Below are 21,649 nucleotides of genomic sequence, written 5' to 3' on the forward strand. Positions count from 1 at the left end.
ACAGAAACGGTGTTGTCTGTCAGAGTAATGTCTGTTGTTGAGATGTGAAAATGTTTTCCAGAAGCAGCACTCGATTTCTATTTTTTTTCTCTTTACACAGAATCTACTGTAAACATTTTAAGCTGTCAATGGAATCGTCATTTATCAAAAAATGTAAGAAAACATCTTTTAAAGAAAGATATACACTAATGTTACAGATAATATACATAACATACACTAATTGCCCTAATTGCTGAGAAATGTGACACCTTATGATGACATCATCTGCGGCCAGAATTTATGCCCGTAGTACATTCGTCTAAATCCGTGTATCATTCGTTCATTTGTTTTTCAACTTAAAATCGGAAATGGAAAAAAAACAGAAAACCAACCGTTCTTTTGTGTTTTTGTTTTGGATTTTGAATTGGAAAACGAAAAAACGGTTGGTTTTCCGTTTTTTTCATTTCAGATTTTAAGTCGAAAAATGAATGAACGAATGATACACGGATTTGTGTGCAAATTGCGGCATTTAACCTGAATATATTTTGAGCGATTAAAGTAAACTGAGCAAATGCTCTCCAGAAAATGTATTTTTAACACTGCTGATGATGTAAACATAAATAAAGAAGTTAGGAAACACCTAATTTCATTTACAAACATAGAGACAGAGAGCGGGCAAATAGAAAATAAAGCAACTTACTGGAAATTTATGACTTATATCACATATCTTGTAGCATAGTTAGTCTCTGTTTTTTTTTTTTTTTTTTGCCTGTATTGTCTGGTTTTGTTTGATGGACAAACAAACCACTTCCTCCTCTGCCTCATCATGTACCTTTCTATGGAGAGAAATAAGTATCACCCGAATGTGTGCATGTGTAATTCTTGAATTTTGTATAACTGGATTTATGAGTGTGTAAATGTATTTGTTTAACAAAGTGAGAAAATGTCAAATTTCACCAGATTCACTAAGTTCAAAGCGACTGAGAAGAAAAGTCGGATTTTAGAAGCATTAAAACTCGTCACTCAAGGACGGATCTTAGAGATGTGAAAAGAGTCTCACCACAGACTTGTGTAAATGAGATTTTGTGTGTGTGAAGCAAGAAATTTGTGCATAATTTTTAAAGATTTGTGTGTGTAGTTAGTTTTAAGCTGTTGTAATTTTACGTTGTGCATGTGTAAATTGTATTTTATTGAATTTTGTAATTTATGCACAAAATATATTGCATGAGTTACAAATCCAGAATTATGTACGCACAAATCGGGATGATACTTATTTGTCTCCATACTCTCCTGTTCGCTGAAATGAGCATAATGTCATTCATGTTAAAACTAAACGCTGGAGACAACCGCATTGCTTGAAAAGCATAAACACCATTCAGTAAGTTACTGTAGCTATCTATAGCTGTTACAAACAAAACCAGCCTACATTAGTATGAACTAGATGGCTGATTGCTGTAAAACATAACACATCTATTTAACTGTATTCTCTTGCCAAAGTCACATTCTTGTAATGTAAGCACATTCAAGGCCTTTCTCCTTTTGAGTTTTTAGCAGATGGTAAGCCAATAAAAAAGAGCACATACTGCCAGTTTGGAATATTGACATCTGAGCTTCAGGCACATAAAACAGCAAGTCGTTAGTTGGCAGGTGACAACAGTAGTGCTTAGGCATTCTTCAAAGCATCAATGACTTGTGTAAGTACAACCTAAAGACAAACTCTGACGATTTTTAGGGCAGATCTTCTATTTCTTCGTCTTATTTGCAACTTCAGACCCACAAATATTTTAAAAATATGGATATTATTTACTGGTTCTTTGGTGGCACCCCTTCCAAATGCAATTTTATTACATTAAATCCATAGTTAGTGAAGGCAACTGGATATAAGTTATTTAATGTCAACTATTTAAGCATACCGTTTTTATTAAAATTATGCGCCCATCTTATTGTGCACAAAAGCCTACATGAGTGAGACATAAGGTCATGTAGAGGAATCCCATCAATTTTGAAAAATGATAGAATGTATAGTTTTTCTACATATGTATCAAATTATTACTAGTGTTATCTCCAGCCTGTGACTTCAAATGGACCAGGATTTTAGTGATGCAGAAGTTTTAACAGATAAAAGTATAGATAAAGACCACATTTGGTCTTCATAAAATACAACACAGGAAAGAAAATCTAAGCTAAGTGCCGAAAATCTGGCTGTTGGTGGGAGACATAATGAGTGTTGTCATTAAGTGAAACAACACATACATAAACACTCTGTGAAATGTTGAGAAAAGACTCCATGGCAGCCATTGGGAGGTGAAAATTACCATAAAAAACTTTCATTTTCTTATTTTACTTTTTCAGCAGCAATATTATGTTTGAACTGTACACCTGCAAAGATGCAATTTAATCATTTTAGCTTAAATGAATTACTTTTACTTTATCTCTGGTTCACTAGATACGTTAGTCACATAGGAGTGCAGCACACTTCACCTTCTATTAGAGAAAAAAATCTGTTTTCACACCTTAAGTTGCAAAAGTATATACATTGAAAAAAGGAAAGCATTTTAAAATATATCTAACTTCCTCTTCGTGCAGTAAACAGCCCCCACCTGCTTACTTTCAATTTATTATGTTCTTGCATTTTATTTTATACATGAACTGATGTTGTGAATCTGTCTCACCTTAAATAATACATTGTTTTGGATGAAAGGAGCCACAGGGGCTCATGGGATAGAGTTTGGGTTTACTTTTTGACTGTATATTGACATTGTGAGTGGTACAGCAGGAAGAGACAAGCCCCCTAAGAGGCTGGAGTTTAGGGTTTTTCTAAGGCAAGATTTGTGACTTATATATATATATTCTAATGTGTACAAACACCCCAAAATTAAAAGACTTTTGCTTTAATATTTGTAAGGTAAAATAGGTTTAGGGAAGTACTGTCTGAGCAGTTCTGACAGAGGCTAAGCTAACGTGGATGATTATGTTTCTGGAGGGTAAAGAAAGGCTCAGTGGTCTTCTGATGCTTTCTGGAAAAAAAAAAAAAAACTCTAAAAAGTATTTCTGAAAAGAGTCACTCACTCATGTTTACTATATTTCTAAAATCCTTGACTTGAAGGAAGGAAATCGAAAATCTCCAGTACATCTTCACCTCTAAATAATAAGCTTTGGGCTTTTTATTGCCTATCCCCCAAAGAGCCGTGTTTAATTGCCAAGTATTAATTAGAGATGTAAAGGGGCGGGCCTATAGCATCCCTCTGCCATTCTTAAGCCTTTTGGGACTGGCATGCCACAACATGCTTTCTCCTGAGCCTCTTGATTTCATCACCAACTGCCAACAAGAAACAGAACATCACTCACTTATCCCAGGATAAGTGGTTGGGGGAAAAAAAAAAGAACTAATAAAAAGGAAGAAGTCCTCGTGAGGACACCGGAAACTCAAAAGGCCTCAGTGTTGTGAGACAACACAGATCACAAGTCACCTGCAAATGAGTGGGATTATCTCCTTTGTTGAGTGTCACCATCTCCATCTCTGTGTTCTGCATAAATTACTGCAGCAGGGAGCTATAGTGGCAGATAAGCAGCGGCTTATAGTGAGCTTCAGTGACAGGCACATCCTGTATGCGCAGTCACATGTGCAGCCATCCTCTGCCTCCAATCTGGGAAGATGTAATTCTCTTTTTGTGATAATGGTTCTCAGCATGATACTTCTTTGGGAATTGTACAAATTTCCTAAACTACAAATGTCCCAATTTTTGTTGTGCCACTAAAAATATTTGGGTATGGATAAACTATAGACATAAAAACTGCACTTTGATGGAATTATAGGAGTAATGTTCTTCTTTTTTAAGAACAAGATCAGTTTAAAGAAAATAAATACATTTATATTGTACTGTATTGTATAAAGTTAAGTAGTATATTAAAGAAAATCAAGTTCTGAAATTGATATTACTTCCATTTAACAAAAAATATCTTCAAATCATTTATAAATTTCATTTTCTTATGAAATATTTATTAAAACTTGAACATCTTGACAAGTATTTAGAAGCACAAATTCCAAATATAAATGTATCTGATACTCGGATTAAATGTTTACCTGTTTTGGGCCAAGTGGAGGTCATGTTTTCACCTCTTGGCCGACTATGACTTCGTCAAACTCTGATCTTTAGAAGTATGAGAAAACAGTTCGGTCAAGCCTTTTTTTGTACTTGTCCTGTCCAACAGCTGAACAAATATAAAAAAATACTACATTAAGGGCCATAAAATTCACACCCAGAGCAGTTTTCCAAGATTTCTTTGGGGGAAAAAATTTTGGGAACTTTTTTTTATCTTTGTTGTGTGGTTACACCACTTAACATTGCTGTGGACCAGGAAGAGTCCTACCTGTATACCAAATTCAACTTTATGTATCCTCGAGGTAGAATTAATTTCAAGGTGAAGACAGTAGCTTTGAAAAAAAATCACGTAAACACATTAAAAAGCAATACTATGCAATACTATTATTTTGCAGATTGGCACAAACAAGAAAGAACACACATAACACAAGGTGAAATAAATGTGTTTTCAATTGAATGGATTGCACTGATTAAATTGAGCGTTTGTCGGCATTTAGCAGCTACTTTTCGGAGGTGAAACCCACCATCCTCATTGACAAGTGGGGGGGGGATTTTTGAACATGTTGGCACAAAGAGGATGACCTTGACTGTTGCGTACGTCTATATCCTATTGTCTTAGGTGATGCAAAATTTAACTTTTGGAAAAAACAGAAGCAATGATTTTGTCTATTTTATTTTTTATTTTTTGGCTGAGATTTCCTGAGGTTCAGAATGCCATTCAGAGAAAATCTACTGAATGAAAACGATATTAGTTTTGGGCATCAGCAGAGTAAATACTGCGAAGTTATACTCAGAGAAGTAGTAATATCAGACCTATCTCTTCTGTGGTCGACTCAATAAGATCTTTACCTCATAAAAACTGGAATCACAAATTTCTGGAAGTGCTTGTGATGAGGCCGTTTACACAAACCTTTGCCATTCAGTCTTCTTCTGAGTAAAATATTTCGACTTAATATGTCAACATCACATATATTTCTAAAACTTACAATTAATTCTTAACAATTGTGCCTGGAATCTTCACAACCGTAATTCATCTTCTTTCTGTTCTGAACGCTGCTGCTAACCCTGCACATGTTCTCATACATCATCATGGTGCCTCAGAGGCCTTTAATTGAACTGTTTCCAATCTAAATATAAAAGTTATGCACAAAACACCTCTGCATGCCAACTGGACAGATGGCTTTTGTGTTTTGGCCATATCCTTATGTATATGGGAATTACAGTACATGCTCTATTTTTCATGCCTCATTTATGGTGGATAATTGCAGAGATCTTGTCACATCAAAGCTGTGAGGGAGCAGCTAAAACTGGCAGCGGTGCTGCTTCATCCTGACCTGTCAAACTTCTGTTGAGCTGATGTCCCACCATAACAGGAAGGAGAGGGTTTTTCAGGAGGTTTTTATCAGGTTGTGATGTCTACAGTTTTGACCATTTAATTTACACTTAAAATGTAGCTTGACAAAATAGTTTGAAAAATGTTAACATGTTATGGCCATTTTACATTCTCCTTGTAAAGTAATTTTGATAACTTTGATATGTATAAGACCGAAGAGCATATTTTTGTATCAACTAACAACTTTACGAGCGGTTTTGGGAATCTTACTTTAAGAAAATAATTAGTTATAGTTACTACTTACATAACCCAAAAAGTAAGAGTTATTAAGTCAGTTACTGCATGTTAAAAGTAATTACTTACACGGCAAATACTCCAGTTACTTTGCCAGGTAAAATACTGCAATACATTTAATGTTTTTCTTTAGCTGCCTGCAAACATAGCAAACATTAAAATGCAATAGTTTAATGAAAATTACACTTCTAGTATTCTTGTGTAGTTCTACCAATAAAATTATGTTGTTTAGTTGCAATATGTATCAGAATTGTCAGAAAGCTTACTCGCAACTAATTAAACTGAAGTAACGCGGCACAATTTATATTTTGCTCTTTTTACTTATTTTATGACTGTGTTTTGATGACTATTTATTACATATTTTATCTTATTCTTTTATGTGTCTTACTTTATTCTTAAACTCTTTGGAATAAATAATCATTTTATCCGTTTAGAAACATAATTAATGAGGCACTGGCCATACTTAACAATATAATTATTACAACATTATGGACTATAATTAACAATATAATGTCTGATTCACACTGGACATGGAAGCAGAGGCCGATTCCATTCGGTCTCCTTGTTAACCTTTACGGTGTTTTTCAGAACGGGTGCAAAGCACCGCGATCATTTCGGCGTCTGTTTTTTTTTTTTGTTTGTTTGTTTTTTTTCTATGTCAATTCTAGCAGAAAGACACATGAGAAAATCTGGTCAATTTTCAAAATATAACCATTTTTTCACAATAAAATACAGACAAATGCGATCATATTTTTGTATCTAAACGTACTGTAGAGATGATACACAAAAACCAGACAGACTGAGATACACACAGATCAACGTAGTGGGTCGACTACGAGGCAGACGGGGTGGTTTTGTATGTCTGATGTCAAAAAAAGCTCTAAATACAGCTGAGCAGAAGCGCCTGTCGACCGATGCGGAAAAATACGTGTCTGGTGTGAACAGGAGGTTAAGCGAATACCGCGCACACTTCGCTTTGCAGCCCTCCCGCGTCTAGTGTGAACCAGACGTAAGAAATACCAGACTAAAAAAATATCTTATTTCTATAACATTTATTTTTTTTATTCTTTCAGCTGTTTAGGTAGCTTTTCATCAGCTATTACATAGAAAGAACTAATGTTAACCTCTGATGTCTCTCTCTGCAGCCGAAAGCTCTGTTGAACCAAATGATAAATTGATTACTTTCTTGGAGAAACCCATTATTTGATTCAACCAAAAAAAGCAACTGAGCACAGATCTATAGCAGCACGGTGGTGGGCATGCACCAATAGAATCATTTCCTGTAACTAGGGGACTTATTAACACCCCCACCCGTGGTGGACTCTTTGCATCACTGTCAGCTTTTCATCTGCACTGATTTGCAGGAGAAAAAAAATGGATTGTGAGGCTTAGCCATAAAGACAGAACACTTATTAAAACAAAGTATTAGTTTACACAGTTAAAACCCTTCCTGGTTAACAGCGTTTCCTTTGAAGCTGTGGATAAACTGACACATCTCATGAACGTTAAAAAGAAACTAGGAGACATTCCGCGTGTGATGATAATCCAGACCTTTGAAACACAGCCCCATGCTGTGGCATGCCTAATGCAGGAGGCATAAAGACATTAGGCATCTTTCAGAATGAAACACACAGCTGTCATCTTTACTTGGGTGTCACATATAAGCAAGCCACTAAGAAACAATAAAACCACATCCGCTAATGTACACATTTGTTTCTCAAGCACTCTGAAAGAGAAGAGTGTACATGTTTTCTATGGAAAGATAATATTTCATCTTCAGATGAGTAAGTCCTCAATGTCATGCTGAGAGGATTGGGATGATAAAGCCTCAAACCTTCGCAGCATAACGGCGCTCATTCATCAGATATCTTAAATCATCTTTGTACATCTTGTTCTTGCTTCTGCAAGTGTTTTATTTTTCTAGGCCACTTAGCAATATAAATATTTGTTTATCCCACAAACACCTGTCTGTCTGTTCCAACTGTAAATAAATAGGTTTTAGTCAGGCTGCATCATCTATTAATTTCCTTCTTTATTCATACATTTAACAGAGTTTGCAACAGATTCAATCTAACTGTCAGCAGTTGAGTAGCTATGTCATCAATATGCACATAGTGACTTCAGGTTGTTTTCTGTCTCTCTGTGAGGGACTCAAAAGGCTCTCGTCAAACACAGACCCACTAAATCTCATCTAAATTTAGCAATCGGGGGGAAAAAACAGAAAGTGAACGTTGCAGGAAGGAAAAGAGACAGCAGCAAAAATGAAGCTGAGGAATCCAGCCGCTTCTCATTCGGTCAACAAGGAGGAAAAAGACTCATAAGTTCAAATAAATGTGTCATTTTGAAGCAACATGCACGTTTCTTGCAAGATTTACAAAAAAAAAAAAAAAGACATGCCTTTAACGACAAGATCTGTGGAAGAAAACGGTTTGAGACAAGAAATAGCAAAAATTGGAGGTCAATAACACCACTCGGAGTAAAGCTGTTGGCAGCATAGAAACTGTGATCAAAGAACACCTCTACCACCGCCCCATGAATGGTTAATGCTTTTTTTTTTGGTTTCTTATTTTCATTCACAGCAGATCAAGGATTCTACCTGTTATTATTCCCAAGACATGTTCAGTCTGCTTTGATCTGCTTCTCTACTTCTAATTCTACCAAAAGAGTAAAAAGCCATCAAAAACACAATACTATTGTTTTATCTACAACAAAAAAATGAGGGGAAAAAAAATCTGTTTTACTGTATAACAGCAACGCTTTACTTTGTTTATCAATGATTCCACAATGAAAGGAATGATAGCCTGAGATAATGCTGGTGTGTGTCTTTGTTTTTACAGTATAAACAGGTGGAGCAGTACATGTCCTTCCACAAGCTGCCCGCAGACATGAGGCAGAGGATCCATGACTATTATGAACACCGATACCAGGGCAAGATGTTCGACGAGGAGAGCATCCTGGGAGAGTTGAATGAGCCACTCCGAGAGGTGTGTGTGAGGATTGTTTGGCAGTTATATTTCCTTTAGTCTTCAAGCTTGTTTTACCAAGTCTCACCTAGTTTCTTTTGGTTCACAGATGTTTCAGTTAATCAACCGCAGTGTATGTAAAAACCCACTCCAATCTTTTGATCTATTTGAAAGTCTTCCCAATGGTATTTTAATTAAGAGTATGGCATTTTAGCCAAAATTTTTGTCGTTTTTTAGAATAGTTTCCACATAGTACATTAGCAATTTGCTAAGTTTTGGGAGGTACTATTGATGTGGAGCAACCCCACCCCCCTTCCCCTCATCGTTGCTGGGAGTTCTCTGTTTACACTCTCTCCTGCTAGCCTACAGCCCCACACAGCCCAACAATACTGCTGCAACAAAAATAGTGAGCAATATTGGAACCAAACAAAGATGTACATATATCTATTTTAGTGTCAGTGACTGGAGGTAAAGGACCCAATATGCAGGAGACATAGATTGGTGACAGAAACTAAAACATTTATTAAATAAACTGAAACATGACAAAACCCTGGGAGCAACAAAGGAGTGACAAAACACAGCAGATGACCTGACAATGAAGAACTTAAAACCAGACACTCAGATAAGCCGAGGATAATTAACTAAATGAAGACAGCTGTGGATGATCTACCTGAACCCAGTGAAACTGACGAGGAAAACAGAACATGACAAAAACCCACGCACAGAAAGCCTTCAGAATGGAGTCGAGCTGGGGGCTTGTGACCCACCCAGCCTTTTTTTTTTAAAGAACTAATGTGCTCTATTTTTTTTTTAAGCGTCTTTCCATCTGCTCCTGATTCACAACAATTTGAATAGTGAACTATTACTTTCAAAATTATGAGTTTATTTTCTTGATTTACATCTTACATCTATGTCTTGCTCTAAGTTAATTGTTGTAATTTTTTTCTTTCATTCTTATCTCTCATTTACCTCAAGTTTATATACGTATATATATTTTTATATATTAAATTTTTTTTAAGTTCCTGCCATTTAGCATGGACTCCTGTGTTTTGTGTCCTACACCAGTATTTCCTGACAGTGTGAAGCTTTGTAATTGTCCCCATCCAATTATGATGCAGTCAGAGGATTTATCACAGCTCAAAATCCATCAATTTGATGATAATTTCCTGATTTTTGATTCTTTCAGATGCTCACAGTCATTAAAGGGGGCTATTAAAGAGTTAGAATGTCTAAACAGCTAAAACGTTTGCTTCATATATTTGCTATTTTTAAAACTATGATAAGTCACTGTGCTTTGTGAAACCCCACTCATATTTTGATGGTCCTCCTAACTTTTGTCGTTTTATTTTGAATGCAGGAAATCATCAACTTCAACTGTCGAAAGCTAGTGGCCTCAATGCCACTGTTTGCAAACGCGGACCCCAACTTTGTCACTTCTATGCTGACCAAGTTGAAATTTGAGGTTTTCCAGCCCGGAGACTACATCATTCGAGAGGGCACGATCGGCAAGAAAATGTACTTCATACAGCATGGCGTCGTCAGCGTACTCACCAAAGGCAACAAGGAGACCAAGCTTTCAGACGGCTCGTACTTTGGAGGTAAGATGAGCTGTTGTCACACGCCAAAGGCCACAAGAGAATTCTGATGCACTTCTGTGCCATTTACATGAAAGAGTCTTTTTGTCAAAAATATACTTCTTTAGAGGTCCTGAAAGTCAGCACTCAACCGGTTGGTCTGAGTTTCAACTTTAACTTGACGCTTGAAAGGAGCTATATGGTGCACATCCCATGAATTCAGAAGACTTGTAAAGTAATCCCAGTTTATTATGTATTTCTCAATATTCCTAATCATGGTCTGACAATGCACAGCCCTGTCACGTTCATACTGAGGCCATGCTGAAGACGATGCTGCCATACTGCCCTTACCAAATACCACTTCATTTACCCGGTGACAGCATTTCATTCAGATCACACTGTTACATAATTAGACGTGTTGGCACAGCATTTAACAGCACATGACCTGCCAGTAGAAGTTTAATTACACTTTGCCTGCTTAAGTCCATCTCTATGGCCTCTCTCAGGGGGAGGGAGGGTTCTAGAGAAATGATGAAAAGATGGCAGGGAGTCCGTGGCTTCATATGCCAAAACTAATCAACACTTAGACAAACATGGCCAAGGATCTCTCAAGGGCTCTTTCAAATCTCCACCAAGGTACGCTTTAGATCCAGAAAATTAGGATGGCACATATACCCTGGTGATGGCACTATGTGTGAGCTTCACACATTTGCTGAGTGGAGTGTACTCTAATGTTTCCGCCTCTTTCTTTGAGAGTAGGAGTGGATAATTTGACCCACAAAAAGTGCAAAGGTGCAAATTCTCCAACGCGAACTCACTTTAATGTTGAGCCTTTGGATCTTAAAATGTTCTACTCGACACAATGTAGACACAAGGCTTTTGACTCCATTATCCTTTGATTTATTTTGCAGTGCCACTGCTCTGGGGATGCAAGGGTGGAGGGTTGTGAGAAAGCCTAGAGCCACTGGGAGTTTGTTACCAAACATGAGTTAGTCATTCATGAAATTAATTGGTGCAGGATCAGCACAGGGACGTTTTCAGTGTGGCTGTCAGTATGAGCAAGAAGGAAGGAAGTAAAGGCAGAATTTTTTTTCTCTTTTTTTTTTTTTTTGTAGAGGAGGAAATGTGCATCTCTTCTGCACCGATTGCTCTGTTTGCAGTCGTGTGAGCTTTTGGATGAAAACCAGGAGCTCTTCATTTATTGGCGATCTTTCCTTTTTTGTCATCTCCGGTTTACAGTACAACAGATTCCCTGCGTATCTTTTCATCAAGGTCTCAGCACACTTGTGTTGCCGTCTGCTCATTCATTCAAAGACGACCTGAATTATTTACACAATTATATTCTCTGCAGTCTGCTCCAGTTTGTTAGCTGTTGGATTAGCTCGAGCCAGAGAGCCTAAAGTCTAAAGTGGACATGACATGTCCTGGATGGGAGCGTCAGCTAGGCACGCAGCGATCCAGCGGAGAGGGGGAAATGTAATGTGACTGCGGTACTCACGCCAAGGGACAGATGGATCGCTGCCAAGGCTGCTCTCTGGACACTGCTTTGGGCTCAGAAAGAAAACATGCACCCTCCACCCCCACCGTACACTCGCCTCTTTCTCTATTCATGGCTCGGCATTGAAACACTTATCGGAACAGCATCGCTTCCACCCTGCCTGTGTCCGAACTGACTTTGTTATGGTATATAGTCTTTCCAGTGCCAACTGCGGCTGTCTTCTGGTTCAAGCAGAGCTCAGTGACCTTGTGGTGGCCCTGCATGCCAGTTGGAGGTGCTTATCAAGTGCTGTGTCTGATTGAGCTGCTAAGACGTTTCACTTCTGCTCCAAGTACGTGACTTGTACTGTAGCAGCTTGCAGTCATAAAAAAAGCTTGAGAGTCAGTCATGGGATTGGAGAGGGGTCTCGGTATGATTGCACAGTTTGCTGTGCACTGATTTGCTACGTGTGTTTGCTAAAAGTTTGCCAAGAACAAAGTAGAATTCCCCTATTTTCTTGTCTTCTTTTGTCTCATGTTCACAATTATTGAGCTATCAATTGGTGACTGAAGTCATGATATTTGATTACACCGTAAATCATCCAAATCATTGGTCTGTCGTTAGTTATTTGTTGTACTTATTTTCTTGCATCTTTGGAAAAAAATACATATTAGAAACGGGAGTTGTATACCTGCAGCAGACAGAATAAATGAAGTGCGTTGAGTTGTTAGTAATCAAATGAGTCTTTGTCTGAACCGTCTACTGCAGCCCTTGTGGTAAATTTTTAATTGATAGAATGTATGGTCCAGCGTTGATCTTTATTTTGACATTTTTATGTGTTTTTTAAGCATTGACTATAAATGCAAACTGGACCAAGTAAGCATAATGTAATGAATTGAAAATTACTTGATTCTTGCTCCAACCAAATGAAGTAAATTCAGTAGACATTGTTTTCAACATGACGCCACCATGTTGGAACAAGACGTCAAAAGTAACCAGTGATTGGTCTGAGTTGATTCCAGTCAACATTTCTATGGCAACCACTCCTATCAGGAGTGAGATAGTTGGAAGTCGAACACCCCTACCAGTTAAAAGTGGGCTCTGGAGAATCGGCCAATCAAATGTTTTGAATGTTCAAAGCGAATCCGCCTACTTTTATTGAGGCATCTGATTGGCCTTGACTTGATTAACTTGCAATAAAGAAAAAAATATGACAAAAAGAAAGTAGGATTAGCACAAACATGTTCAAAAAAAGGTATCAGAGCAAGAAGGGTTATTCTGACTAACAGAATGATGGAGTGTAGCTGTTTACTTCTCAATAGAAGTCTATGGAATTTTGGCTATTTGGAGCCAGCGGGTATTTCCTGTTTGGAAGGTGAGGGGTCACTCAGTCCAGATCTCATACACAGTCAATGGTTTTATGCAACAAAGGTTTTGGGATGTCAACACTCACCTTACATATTTTCAGCCTTAAGTTCAGATTGAGTCTATTTGATGTCCAGAACTATGGTAAATGGCGTATACTTATATAGCACTTTTTTACCTTTCTTGAAGGCCAAAAGTGCTTTACAGTCACAGACCCATTCACACACACATTCACACACTGCTGCGAAACACTGGCACCAACCTTCCACCAGAGGGAATTTGGGGTTCGGTGTCATGCTCATAGACTGTTAATAAGAATTGGACATAGCATGCGTTGAGGTCGCCCATAGGGAATGTATTACCTTCGGCCCTCGCAAAATCAGTGGTTTCATCACATTAAACTGTAATGCTGGCTTGATCATTTCAGGTGTTGTCTGCTGTGATGGCACTTGGTCGTTTTTACATTACAGTAAAATGAACCAACCGTGATCTATTGATCTACTTATTTCATTTTGAAAAAATTTTACAATAGTACAGGTTAATATGATAAACTACTTGCTCAGGCAGTTCAATCTGGTTGGTTTGTAAGGATTTACATAAAGTCATTGATTAAGCCGATTTATCATTTCAACCCACTACAAATAAGTGTTTCTTTATCAGGTGTGTGCTTTTTTATGTACTTAGATAGTCTTGATGTTGGTTCAACCTCATTATTCCTTGAAACCTGACTGTGTCAATAGTGTTAAATCCTGCAGGAGTCTGCAAACACTTCTCTGTCAGAGTTTCACATCTATTAATGCTGCATGTAGATTGTACTGCCAACATGTTTGCTGTAGACCTTTACTAATTCTCCTCATCTTTTCTGATTTATCCAAACAGGCTGTGGTCATAAAATGACCATTTTTTTCTATAAAGTTTCAATAAAACACTTCAAAGTAAATAAGCTTAAAGTGTAAAAACATGAATAGAGACCCACTTCTCTTTCTTTTATTTTCTAAATGATCCACTATATTAGTCTGGTTATCAAGTCACTGGTCTCTCCTCAACTTAGAGATTGGCCAATCTGAGCTCTAGGGGTGAAAGTGCAAGGATGAGACGTGACAGAGCTTCTGCATCAGCCACAAACACAGATATCGCCTTCCTGTCTGCGTATGCCAACCAAATAGGAGGTGTTTGTGCAGCTATGCTAATGCTGAGGGAGCGAGCATGACATGTCACAGGGAATCAGGCGGCCCGCTGCGGATGTTTCAAAGGTTAGAGAGTGTCTGCTCTGTAGGCTGGGGGCACTGTCAGGGAGGGAGATGGGGGCTGACAGCAGGACTCAGAGTCCAGGTGAACTTTGCCAAATCAGGCTGCAGGACACAAGGACTTTATCACTGTCCAAGTCTTATCATTGTAAACTCTTTACATTGGATGAGGCTACTCCTACTTTTTACTCTGAGAAATGTGCTTTCTCAGATGTTTTCAGACACCACATGATATGAAAGTGTCTGAAAATGATCTGGAAAGCTGTGAAGACAGTTAAAAATGACTCAACTTGTGAAACAGAGAAGTACGATGAAACTTTGATGAATTTGTTATTCCTCCAAGTTGATCCAACAGAAAGAAAATTAAATTTATACATAAGTAATCATTTAATTTGGTTCCAACCTTTATTCAATAAACTTGTTCAGTGCTCCTCATACTCATCATTTTGTAAATACAATTGTTTTTGTGTCATTTTGTTTGCATGAAAGTTTATTTTCAGATCCCAAAAGCTTATTATTCAGCATCTCTATTTCACCAATCAAATCTAAAGTCAGTGACTTTGCAGCCATCGGCTATCTTATTTATAAATGTGTCCTTGCTTCAAATATCTGTCTGAGCGTTGCTGACTAAGTCACATTGTAAAAAAGCTGTGCAAGAGAAACGAGTGCAAACATTAGAGTTCACATCACCATTTTAGGCACAAAGGAGATTTTTTTCTCCATCACGTCTGCTCTAAAAGGGTTTTGATTAGACATACTTATTACTTTGAAATGCATTGACTCATAAATTAATTAAGACGTTGCTAAATGTAGTCAGAAGTTTCTCTTCTAAAACGCATGAAACATTGGATTACTAAGACAGAAAATACAATTGTTAGTATTAATTCATGTTATTTTTTTAATGATCAGTTTCCAATAAAGCAAACTGTAGTTTAGTACTAACAATGATTTGTCTGAAGCATCAAATAAAACAGACGTCAGTTCATCCACATTAGCTACAATGCGTATCTAGAAAATAATTTTTCTTTAAATATCTCTAACAGATTTGGCTGTCTTTTTCACTAAAATCACTTCAGTTATGTTGATGTGTTTAGAAAAAAATCAAACAATTTCTCAAGGCCTAAGAACAGAAAACATTATATCTGATGAAAAGAATAAAGTTATCATTTCAAGTTGTTTTTGCCAGTTAAAAGATATAAATGCATCATGTTTGCATCAATCTCTCATTCGTCTAACCTGCATTCATACCCACTGAAGTACCCGTTTTCTGGAGACGATCTGTTTAAATGAGATGTCTGATTGTGATGATAAACAAACTGTTCATTATCATATTTGAGCCGCCAATTTTGCCCATACCGAAAGGACAGTTCATGCAGCACCACGGGGGTAGAAAAAATGGGTTATAGAGATGCAATGAAGAAACTGGCTAATAAAACGACCACATTATGTCAGAATTATGCAAGTTTTAAAATGTTTTTTTATGGATTTGGATCACTTCGACTCTGACCGGAAACTCTTGTTTTAGAACTGTATCTGCAAACTTCTGTGCATATAACAATTATGCAGAGAGCGCAACTAAATGACAAAAAGCACATTTGGAGAGCTGCTTAAAAAATGAAAGACTTTAAGTTCAAACAGCTTTACGTATCCCCGAGGGGAAAATTCCTTTCATAGTGTACACAGAAGCTTTTGGATAAATTGACATTGCTTAGACGAATTATAAAAAACAATATAATAAATATCTTGAACTTTGTATGACAGAGCCTTTAACCTGGAACACTGCATTTGAATGAGATGCTTAAGGATTGTGTATATTTAACATCCATCATAGGGTGACACAAGTTTTTAGGTTTTAAGGTTCTTGTTTTAGGAGAAAAGAACAAACTAGTTTTATTTTAAATTTTTTTCTGTATTTTATACATTCAGACATGCACACAAGTCTTTAGCTTTATGAATTTTACCCATAAGTCTGTGCAAGGGGTCTGAAATAAATGCATGTTTATTAACCCACTCATGTCATGCGATTAATTAATCGTTACCTGTAATTAATTAATCTAACTGATATATTTTTAATTGTAATAACTTTTCATGTAATAAATTCCATAAAAAGCCTAATTTTGAGCTATTTTCATGTAAATTCATGACATTGTGGCATAGCAGAATATCAAATTACAACAAAAAACTGGTTTCATGAAGATTTCCAAATATAATAGACTTCCAACATTTACTTTTACTCCAACAAAGAGTATTTTCCATTAAGAAAAAACAAACCGCAAGGACGAAACATACGCTCCAGAGAGTTCTAATTAAACTTATAAAAACCCTAGTAGCCTTTTCCTTAAAAATGCCAAAAATATTGACCAAAAACTTTTTATTAATACCATAATATATTTGTTGACATGCCTTATTCCACTAGTTACTGTCCTCTAGTATACACCATTAATTTATGATAACGAACACCTCGTCTGACTTTATCCTTTAAATAATAGATATAGATGTGGCATTTTGTGCATGTTTGAACCACCAAGCCGCACATTGACGACGTCATAGTAGCAATGTGGCGCCTTCAAAAATAATGCACTAATTGGTTTATAATTAATTAATCGCGATTAACGCGATAATTTGACACCCCTAGTTACCATATTTCTCATTTTTCAAACCACTGCCTCTAAAAGGTTCTCTAAATCTACCTTTTCTCTAGTTTTTTCTCCTCCTCATTCCTACACACACATTCACTCCCAACATACATCCAGACACATCTTTGAGAGCTTACGTAGAGACTCGAGGGAAGCATCTTTCCAGTAAGAGCTCTGAACACGTGCACACCGCCATCCGGCAGAAAACCAGCCATGCATGTTCCTCCCAAGGTCACAGAGCATGACGTCTTAGTTCTACTTTCCCAGAGCAACATCCAATTTTAGTTGGTGTCATTTAATTTTAATGAATGCATTGTCCCTTAAGTGAGGGGAAAAAATACATTACGGTTTATGGTTAAACCTCAAGCTAAAACTACAGTTTATCATTTTTATGTCGTGATGGTATTATAGCTTTAGTAAATTGAGCTAAAATAAATCCACAGTTTCTGGATGATTAATATTCACCTCATCATCGGTAGGGTCAACAGAGAAATGAGCAACTGTTGAAGCAGCTGTACGTTTCAGGAAAAAACTCATGATCCTCACAGAATTCAAGCCAAGCAACCAATCTCGCTCTATAATTTCATGCAGGATTTAAGAGTATTGCAATGAGTCACGGGGAAGGAAGTGAGCAGTGGAAATAGAGCATTCATAAATAAACTTAACGCAACTTGTGCAAGAAGTCTAACACACATTATAGCTTTGTTAAGGGGCAAATGTTTTATGTTTTAAACATGACTAAAACATATTTGTAAAAAAAAAGGTTAACAGTAAAGCCATTATTTGCAAAAATGATACTCATAGAGGTACATACTTTTTGTGGGTTGTCATTGCAGCACCACAAAATTGACTTTGACTCCAAATGTATTTTAGTATAATAACTCCAGGCTAAAAAATGGTGACATGATAGATAAGTAAATAACCACATTTTTATTGAGTTTCATACTACGACCCCTGTTAAATTCAGAACTATTATTTCCCTTCATTCATTAATGTTCAATATCGAGACATAAGCATAGCTATAAATATTTTACACATTGTTTAACAATCTGTACATCCTGCTATAAAGGATTTCACTCTATTGCATGTGTACTTGTAATAAAATTAAAGTAAATCTAGTTTTAATGTAATTTAGACAAACATTTACTAATTCCTGTTCTGTCAACGTTTATATTAGATAGGTAGTATTTGCTGTTGCTTAATTCTCACCTTCTCCTTGCAAGCTGTGCTGCAGCAGACTTGCATTTCAATCGTGGGGCATACAACACCACCTCAATGAAAGCGAGTTATGGTTGGTTCATGCTCTGCAAAAAGTAAAATGTCTTGCTCACTCAGCTGCAAACCAGTGGAGATGTTACTTTTTTTCTTACTGCTCCAGATATGTAGTTCTCTTTGTTGTGTAGATGTGGTTGGTCAAGCAAGGGAAGTCAGGGTGAAACATGGGACCCTGACTAGGGGGGGACATTATGAACACAAGGGAGGGATTGAATGGCATGATGTTTAGCCTTTTCTTGCAATAACAAGTCTTACTCCACAACTGCTTCAGATCTAGAGCAACTACTGTATTTTAACCATTTTTACTATTGTCATTATGCAACTTGTTGGCTTTCCCAGCCAGGAAGGCCATGTGAACCCCATATGGTTTAAAAGTGGGGAAATATGTGGCCCCCGAATGGGTTTGTCAGCAGTTTCCTTGGCGCCCAACCTCTGTTTGCTCACATTGGCTTAAGTGGGCACTCAGTGTGCTGGTCCCTGGGTAATGGAGCCCATGTGGGTGACACAGGTGAGGCCACAACAGAAACTGTAGACAAACCCTTTCGGGGCCCACATATTCTGCCTACTTTTAAACTATATAGGGCCCACTTGGCCTTGCTGGCTGGGTTGTATCCCTGGTTGGGTATAGGCTATTAACAACTCCCAGCCAATTTCCTCTGTCCTAGCTCTCTCCAGGTGAATGGTCATCTTTTCCTTGGTCCTCCACACTTTCTATTCCCCTGGGGATTCCAGATCAGGGGTAGATGGGTGATGCTGGGATAGTGGGGGCATTGTCTATATATGAGGGTATTGTCTATCTTACCCAATCTTTTTCTTTCTTCAACTGGTGCATGGCTGTTCTTCACCAGAGCTATTTGTTGGCGACAGTTTTCAGCCAGTGGATTTTGAGGATTCTTCTTCGACAAGAATTGATAAATCTGTAATCTCTTGATGATGGTTCTATTGTTCTGATGAGGTGGGATTTCCAGATGTTTTTGAGGATGCCTTTCCAATGCGGGTTTTTACATCCTTGTCCGATCCTCTCTGTTGGTTCATCAAACTTGCCTAGATATGTTGTCTTCCAAAATCTTGTTGCCAAGCTTCACTGGCTCTGTGCTGATAGAGTTGATCTTAAGAATCTTGGTCTTCTTGGGGTGGAAATGGAGGCCAAATTGGGAAGTGAAGGAACCTAGACTTGACAGGACAGAGTTCAGGACAGAATAACTATCAAATTTAGCAGTTTTGCCTTCAAAAGAAGAAACCAGCCTTGAGGAGGAAGACGTGACATGGTTTCTACGACAGCATTTAGCATCAACATTTTTTTTATTTCTAAGCTCTTATAGATATCTTCATGCTCTTGTTTTATCAACCCTCTTCATCCTGTACAGTGTCACTTGGATCCCCAGGAGGCTATCTCAGCCATTTTGGAAAAGGGACTGAGTTCATGCTGACCAGATGACCGGTCCATTAAAGGACCAAAGCAAAAGATTCAACTGCAATTCATAGATGATTTAAAACCTTTTATGATTTATCATCAAGCAGTGCTATGTTTTCTAAATATCTCTCTAAAAAGCTCGGGTTTCACTTGCTTTTTGCAGAGACTGTGGATGAGGTCAGAGGGCTCACTGCAGCTCAGTACCTCATCCTGTCAGTGTTGGGTTCATCCAGAGAGCTACAGGACGGGAGGATTTAACACAGAGCTGTGATGCTCTTCTCCAGAGAGGATTACTGCTGCAGTGCTGCGGGAAATGGACCCCCGGCGCAGCCAAAACCAGGGCTGCCCCACTAGCACACACTTACACTGAAAACTATTGGTGTGTGGACGCACAGACGCCCAATGCTAACCGTCTTTCACGTTCTCCCTGCCTTTTCATTGAACGTGCCGGTCATGCTCTCCTTTCTGCGCTGAAGCCCAGCAGGCAAGAGGTTGTGTTTTATGCTTTATATATAGTACATATTCCTCACTCTCTGTCCTATCAAATCACACATTTTCCCATTATCAGTTCCCCTGTCACTGTTTTCAGACCATTGCACACAATCATAACCACTTTACACTCAGTGACCAGAAGACACATACTGTCCTGCGTTTTTTCTCTTTTCTCCTGGTTCTCAAGGGTTGCATTTAAAAAGAGCTTTTTCTATTCTTCCAGTTACATGATCAGAGAACATTTGGAAAATGAGGTATTTGTCCATTAGGAATGCACTTCACAGGAAGATGATAATAGCAAGAAGGGCTGGCTACCGACCAATACATTGAATATTGTCATTTTACCAGTCACTTCCTTTATGTCTAATGTCTTAGAAACAAATAAGAGTCCTAGTGCATGTTTGAAGAGATCTCCCGGCCACAGCGAGAGCACTTATAAAAGCACTTTAGGCTTCCAGTTTAACTGCATCTGTTACAGTTGGGCTTCCATAAGCAAAACATAGCAGCCCTTTGCCATCTGTCTTTCTCTGTCAAATATGCTATATTTCTGTCATTTCTGCTTTCACTGAAAGCAAGTTCTCCAATCACAGGCCTACAGCAGTCTTGCTTACATACCAGCTGGACTAATTCAAAACAACTTTCATCATGTTTTTTTTTTTTTAATTTTACTATGATTCTACCAGCGTTCACACATATAAAAAAATGTAATGCGAGCCTCAGGCATAATTCTGATTGGATTCTAAGAGGATTGGGAAATACCTTTGCTCAAAAAGCCCAGTGACATTGATTAATATCAACAAGTTCCCCCATTTTCATTCCTCAAAATAAAAACGTGGTTCGAGCACAAACAATTCCCTGACCCACATCTATCTGATATTAAAAGCAACCGCTCCACTTCAAGCTTTCCTGCCTGTGGCAGAGGACAGTAAGCTAAAGCTACAGCCTTATCACATCGTTAATTATGGAATTTTACTATAGCTGTACAGTGTAAAACGACAATTCCTACCACACTATTGGTTTAGGTCACTAACTCAGCAGTTGTACCTCAATACTTAGCATTATTTCTTGAAATATATTTTACCCTCTTGGGCATGAATGTAGTCAGACTTCTGTTTTGTTGTGATGTCTTCTATGATGGCCTGTTGCTGCACTGCAGCTGTCTCATCCTCATGTCACTTTGCATTTTATGTTTCTTTTCCATTTCATCCATCAGTGTAGCAACAGTATTTTTCCAGTAGAAGAACGTGAACAGTAAAACCTCGACGTTTTGTCCAAAACCAAACACTCAAGATGGTTATATTGCTTCATAACTAATGCATTTTTTGATTTAATGCAACCAAACTCACAAATGCTTGCATACAGAAGGTCAGCTGTCTGAACCTGACCATCAAGAGCAGAGATTTTCCTATTAACAAGCAAATTGTTGCACAACTATTAATTTTTACTTCTAAAACATGTTAAAAGGGTGATAAAATGCCATGAAGTTGTTGGTATGTT

General features: G+C 37.7%; 1 protein-coding gene across 1 annotated transcript in view; it reads left to right on the forward strand.

The window, feature by feature from the left end:
* hcn4 (hyperpolarization activated cyclic nucleotide-gated potassium channel 4) overlaps positions 1–21,649 on the forward strand; it is a 92,486-nt gene that overhangs the window by 58,158 nt on the left and 12,679 nt on the right. The window contains exons 5-6 of the mRNA XM_024295907.2: positions 8,547–8,693; positions 10,030–10,270. Coding sequence (XP_024151675.1) covers positions 8,547–8,693; positions 10,030–10,270 — 388 coding nt within the window. The remainder of the gene's footprint in view (positions 1–8,546; positions 8,694–10,029; positions 10,271–21,649) is intronic.

Source organism: Oryzias melastigma, linkage group LG3 (assembly GCF_002922805.2).
Source record: "Oryzias melastigma strain HK-1 linkage group LG3, ASM292280v2, whole genome shotgun sequence".
NCBI lineage: Eukaryota > Metazoa > Chordata > Actinopteri > Beloniformes > Adrianichthyidae > Oryzias > Oryzias melastigma.